At 60.0% G+C, this 6,210-nt stretch overlaps 1 protein-coding gene across 2 annotated transcripts; it reads right to left on the reverse strand.

Annotated features, from left to right (window-relative positions):
- Positions 1-219: 219 nt before the first annotated feature.
- TAPBPL (TAP binding protein like) lies at positions 220-5,810 on the reverse strand. 2 transcript variants are annotated; one of them, XM_069084452.1, is made up of 7 exons: positions 5,406-5,810; positions 3,942-4,175; positions 3,533-3,814; positions 2,523-2,861; positions 1,873-2,175; positions 1,533-1,646; positions 220-1,414 (listed from the first exon to the last, which is right to left on the reverse strand). In XM_069084452.1, the coding sequence occupies exons 1-6, from the start codon at positions 5,464-5,466 to the stop codon at positions 1,564-1,566; spliced, it is 1,302 nt and encodes a 433-aa protein (XP_068940553.1). In that variant the 5' UTR covers positions 5,467-5,810; the 3' UTR covers positions 220-1,414; positions 1,533-1,563. The 2 variants fall into 2 exon arrangements, with proteins under 2 accessions (XP_068940553.1, XP_068940552.1); XM_069084451.1 differs by lacking the exon at positions 5,406-5,810 and adding an exon at positions 4,931-5,096.
- Positions 5,811-6,210: the final 400 nt, after the last annotated feature.

The following is a 6,210-nucleotide window of genomic DNA, read 5'->3' on the forward strand; positions in this document are numbered from 1 at the left end:
CCTAACCTCACCTTGGGCGTCATTGCAAGACACAGCATCCAAAACTTTATTACCTTAAACCATTTGCAAGGCAGCTGTGATCCAAGCTTCCCTTGGGAGTGTGGAGCTCAGCTGAAATGATCAGAAAGTCAGAATAAAGGAGGCAAGAACGAGGACTTGTCCCCAGTCCCTCCTCTGAAGATCTGGATAAGATAGCCAGTGACAGGGACACCGAGAAGGTTAGGGGCAGAACAGCCATTTTATTGAGATAGATTGGATTTGGGGGATAAGGGGGTTACAGTCATTTCCTCCATTCTCTGACCCATCCCTCATGTTCCACATCTGCTCCCCAGGCTCTGCTCCCACCACCTCTCCCTGTCTTTGGCACCTTTGTTCAATGCCTGCTCTGTCCCTCCCCTCGCCACTGGCTCGTCTCTTGGACCTGCACAGCAGGTCTCAGGACAAATTTCAGAATCTCTAGCTGTCTGGTGGCTTTTCTCAACAGGACCCCTCCCTAATCAGTTCTTTGTAAGCATAGGAAGAGGAGGCAGGGAGCATTCCCTAACAGTGCTTAGAATCCAAATTAATCCAATGAAACCTAATGAGCATCACTGTCAAGTTTTACAATTGAAGCCAAGAAATAAACTTCACAAGTATAGGAGAAGGGATAATTCTCTGAGAAAAAAAAAAATCTGAGCTTTTTAATGGATTAAAAACTCAATATGAGTCAACTATGTGAAATGGTGGCCAAAGAATGATAACGCCACCTTGGTCTCCACTCAATAAAGGCAGGGCAGCACCCAGGGTGAAGGGGGCACCCTCCCAGGCAGCACCCAGCGTGAAGGGGGGCGCCCACCCAGTCTTCCCTCTGCATTCCCTCCTCAGACCTCACTGAGAGCATTGTGGGTCATTCTGGGATCATGTTTTAGGAAGGCCATTGATGAGCCAGAGAGTAGCCAGAGAAGGGCAGCCAGGATGGGAGAAAACCTGGAGATGATGCCAAGTGAAGAGCAGAGAATTTCAGATTTGGAAGGGAGTTCAGAAGCCATTGAATCTGCCCCCTGCCATCTAGCTGGGCCTTGCCCTTTAGTACCTGGGCAGCTAATTTGGGGGGAGGGGACAGACATGAGCTGTCTTCAATGATCTAAAGGCCTACCAGATGGCAGGGGGAGTGGGACCATTCTGCATGGCCCAGGAGGGCAGAACCAGGCACAACAGAAAGAAGCTACAGAAAGTCAAAGCTAGGCTTGGGATAAGGAAGAACCCAGTGACAGCAAGAGCCAGCTGTCCCAGCGTGGCACATGCTGGCTCTTGGAAGGGAGCGGCTTCCCTCTCGCTGGAGGTCTCTAAGCAAATTGTGGAGGAATCTCTTCAGGTTTAGCTTGAACTAGGTGGCTTTGGCAATCACTTCATGTTCTGGAATCCAGAGGGGTGGCTAGGAAGAAAAACACAGTGAAAGGAGTGGGGCTGGCCTCATCCTGAGATCGGGCATCTGCTGGAGGAGGCTGCCATTGTGGGTCTGGTCACTGGAGGGGGATCCCTGGGAGGCTTACCAGGACAGAGTGGGAGGCTCTGGCTCTTCTCTTAGCACCTCCTGAGGCCAAGGAACAAGATGGCGACCAAAAATAGGCCAGTGGCAATGAAGAACCCTATGGATGCTCCTTTTTCTGTAGGTGAGAGGAAGATGGGGTGGGTAAAGCCCCCTTGGGGCACCCCCTTGCCCCGTCATCTCTGAGGGGACCTGTGGGCCCCAAGCCTAGTCTTTACACAGTGCACTCCTGGGTCTTGAAGGGAGAGGAATGAGCTGAGAAGAGCCCCCAGGGTGGCCAAAGGAGCCATGGGTGAGGCAGGCCTCTGGAGAAGGGAGAGAGGAAGCCTGGGAGATGTCTGTACCTGGAGGGGCCACCCAGATCTCCACAATGATTGGCTCAGTCAGGGAGATGTGGGAGACGTGGCATCTGTAGGTGGCCCCCTGGGTGCCGGGCTCAGCCCTGAGAGAGGAGGAGAGGCTGTAGGTGCCCGCACTGCCCTGCCGGTGACTGGAGAAGTAGGCACCAGTGGCTGGGCTGGGGGCACCGCCTGGCTCCTCCCGGCTCCAGGTCACAGCCACATCCAAGGGGTAGTAGCCAGTGATGCTGCAGAAGAGGGAGGGAGGCACTGCTTCATTCATCAAGTTCAGCCGCACTTTAGGGGTCTCTGGAGGGAAGAAGTCAAGGGGAACCAAGTCTGAGGAGACTGAGTCTGCCCTCCCCAGGCTGGAGGGGACTGAGGACGCTGGACTAGGATGCCCTCTCCTTGTTGGGATGAGGTCACTGGCGGGGGCAGGGGTGGTTTCCCTGGCACCTGGGTGTTACTGGGGTTGTCTGTCTTTGGTTCTGGAAGAGGACATGACATCAGTGAGGTGATGCCGTGACTGGTGGGTGGATTGAATGGGAGTGCGGGAGGGATGGTAGCCCACATATTCTAGGGGCATTTCCCTGTCTGCTGTTGGGAGGCCAAGCCTTGGAGTCCCCCTCCCCAACCCTGGTGGTCTCAAGCCTCACCCAGGAGGCTGAGGTGGATGATCTGCTGAGCTTGGTGTTGGGTAGTGGAGATCTGGCAAATGTAGGTTCCCTCGTCCCTCACGGTCAGGCCCGGAAGGGTGAGGGAGGCGTTCCCAGCTTCCAGCAGCTCCCTGGACTCCAGCTGGGCCCCCTCCCGCAGAGCCTGGCCCTGCCCTTCAGCCCAGGTATACACCCTCTGGCCCTGGCCCTGGTGCTGCCGCCTCCATTCGAGGTGAAATGGGCCGGAGTCGGGAGCCATGGAGAAGCCACAGAGCAAGGAGGCAGAGGCCCCAAGAGAAGACTGTATAGACTGAGTCTGTGTCATTACCAGGAACTCCACTGTGGGGGGAAAGGGAGGGGGTCTGTGAGTGTCTGTGGGCCATAGCCTCCGGAGGGCTGGGGGTGTGGGTGGGGAGGGGAGATTGGGATCCCTGGGGGCTAAGGGACCATGTGGGGGGGGGGCGCCCTTCCCTGGCCGGGGGGGGGGGGGGGGGGGGGGGGGGGAGGCTGAGGTCCCTGCCTGTGAGGGTGGGGAGGGGCTCCAATTCAGCACCAAAGAGAGGAAATGAGCCCATACTACAGAAAAATAAAGTTGAGGAGGCCTGAAGGAGACACTGGCCTCCCTTGGGGACCTGCTGGGCACAGTGGCCCGCTGGTCTGGTCTGATCTAGGGGATTTCCTGAGTGGAGGCAGAAGCCTGACAAGGTGGACACTGGCCCTTAGTCTCTGTGCCCTGTCCTGGAGCATTGACCAAGGGAAGCCCGAGATTCTGCTAGTCAAAGGCCCACAAGTGAAGGCCTTGGGATGACATAGAGCCCACCTGAGACAGGAACAGATGGGTCCTGGGCTTGATGTTCTCAGAACACCAGCTGGGTAAGCCTGCAATGGGGCTGCCAGCAGTCACCCCAAAAACTGGCAGGGCTTCCCATGAGGGGAAGGGGGAGCAGACAGGCTCCTGAGGGAGGTGGCAGGTGTAAGACCCACTGTCTCCCACAAGCAAGCTTCCTCACCTGAAGCCAGCACTGTCCCCTGGGGGCTCAGGGGCAGGTTCAGCTGCGGATGCAAGGGAGCCCCCTCTTCCGTCCCTCCAAGGGCCTTTATCACCATGGAGACACTGAACTCTCCCCCAGACACCTGAATGGTGCTGATGAAATAGGCCGCTGCGGCCTCCCTCTCCGGGGAAGGGGCCTCCCCTCCAACCTGGCTGAGCGGAGTGAATTCGCAGGTAACCACCTTCCCTTGGCAGGCAGCGTGGAGCAGGACCTCCGCGTGAGGGAGCTGCACCCGGGCCACTGTAGGAAGGACATGATGCTGTTAGTGGGACTGGGCGCCTGGGAAGGGGGGAGGCTGAGGTACAGACTGGGGCTCGCGGGCATTCGAGGCTGGAGCAGAGTTGGACAGGGGCCCTAGGGCTCTCACCAGAGGCCTCAAAAGCAATGGGGGTGTCTCCGTTGGCCGCAGAGACCCCTGGGAAGTCAGTGAAGCTGTCCAGTGTGCCGTCATCCAGAACTGGCACCTGCTTCAGCACCAGGGTGGCCTGAGCCACGTTCAGTGGGCTGGCAGAGATGCCCCAGCCATAGCCATCCTCTTTGGCCAAGACACAGTCCAGGATCAGATCGACTCCTCTGTGGAGCCCCCCAGCCTCATCCAGCTCTGCAGAGGAGAAGAAAAGGTGAGCATACTCCCTGCTGGGCTCCCTGTCCCCAGCCCCCCAAACCAGCCTACCCGCCCCACTGAGCTGTCCAGTGGGCCGCTCTCCAGCTCCACAAACTCTAGTGGGTCCCTGTTACCTCTAGGGTCAAACAGAATCCTGTTTGGCATCTGAAGCCCACCCCCTCTCGCCCCTTCTGGTCTTCCCAGTCCCACATTTTACGCCCGCTCTTGACTCTGCTGGCAAGTTTCCCTACCTGCTTGCAGCCCCCCTCCCCCTCTTCCTCCCTCCCCTCCTGCAGGCACCCCTTCTCCTCTTGGCCTTTTTCCTTCACTTTGGATCCCCGATCTACCCCAGGCCTTTTCTGACCCAGGAGCTGGTGCCTGCCGACCTCCACCATCATCTTGCATTGATTGAATATATATAAATGTATGTTCGTGTTGGCTCCCTTGTAGGAACGGGAATTCCTTGAGGGCAAACTCTGGTTCACTTTTGTCTCCGTATGCCCAGGGCACACCCCTAGCTGCACCCCCTAACCCCCAGCACAGAGCTGGGGCTCCATCAACACCTTCGGGCTGTTGGCCTGGTTGACTGCAGTGAGTCTCAGTGGTACCCCAAAGGGGGCAAACAAGGTGAGAAAGGGCCTGGGAGGAGGGGGAGATCTAGGCTCGGGGTGGGGGCACAGGGCTAGGAAAGGGGAAGCTTGCAAATATGCTCCTTCCCAAGGCCAGGGGCATGAAGGACCTCTGACACTCACCGTCAAGCTGCAGGGAGGCATTTCCACCCCTGCAGGTGGCCTTCCTGCCTCCCCTCCCCACTCCGCCAACCTGTAGCTCCTTCGCCCAACCCAGCCCTGAGCCCCAGACACCTGAAGGCGACGCCGGCCCCACCCCCGCCTTCTCCCCCATCCCTGGTCCGCTTCCCCTAAATCGGGTCTGCGCCTGCCAAGCTGCCTCTGGGGTCCCCTGGGTTCTCTGCTCCGCATCGCGCCCAAGCTCTCCAAGAGGTCGTGCGTCCCTCAAGCGCTGGGGCGCGCATACACGCACACACGCGCACACACACAGGCACACACTCGCGCGCACATTCACACACGCACACAGGCACACACACTCGCACACTCGCGCACACACAGGCACACACACTCGCGCACACACGCAGACTGCCCAGCTCAGCCTCCCTGGCCCCTGTTCTCCCCTGCCCTTCCGGACCAAACTCCCCGCGGCGGAGCTCACCGGCCCAGGTGGCCCCCGCCCAGCAGAGCAGAAGCAGGGCGCGCAGACGCTGGGCAGCCATGGGTCCTGGCAGACCGGCCCCGTCCGTCTAACAGCGCGGTCCGTCTGTGTGTGGGTCTCTCGGTCTGTCCGTGTCCGCCCCGGGGGACGGCCCCTCTGCCCGTGCCCTCTGCCACCACAGCCCTGGCTCTCCCTGGCCGCCCCGGCGGCGCTTTCTCTTTCACTTTCACTCTTCTTCTCCGGAAGGAGAAGCTGATGCCCCAGGGAGGAAGAGGAGCGGGGCGGGGGGTGCTGGCGCCCCTCTGCTCCTGCCCGGCCCCCCCACTTTGCCCAGTCTGTGTGGAAGGGCTTGGAAGCGAGCGCCCCGCTGGGGCTCTGCTGCGGGGCTGGAGTGACCGGCAGCCGGGTCCCAGAGAGGCCGGCGGGCTGGGGGCCCGGGAGGCAGCGCGGGGAGGGGAGGAGATAAAAGGCAGGAGCTCCGGCGGCCCAGCAGTTGGGTTGGGGCTCGCCTTCCCCAGAAGCGCGTGGCACGACCCCCCTCGGTCCCCGAGAGAAAGGCCGCCGAAGCTCGGCTAGGCCTGGTCTCCTTCAGCGGGCCTTTCCCTTTCCTTTCTTCAGCCGAATATGCAGGGGTGGGCTTAGGCTGGAGGCAAGCAAACCTCCCTGGGGATGGGAACATAAAGTGCGCTGGGCTGGGCCGGGCCGGGCTGCTGCTGGGCTGCTGCTGGGCTGGACTGGAGTGGGCGGGCTGGGCTGCTGCTGGGATGGACTGGGGTGGGCAGGCTGGGTGGACCGGGCTGGGCTG

Source organism: Petaurus breviceps, unplaced genomic scaffold (assembly GCF_028583685.1).
Source record: "Petaurus breviceps papuanus isolate PSGF00001 unplaced genomic scaffold, PetGlider_PUasm1.0 174, whole genome shotgun sequence".
Classification (NCBI taxonomy): domain Eukaryota; kingdom Metazoa; phylum Chordata; class Mammalia; order Diprotodontia; family Petauridae; genus Petaurus; species Petaurus breviceps.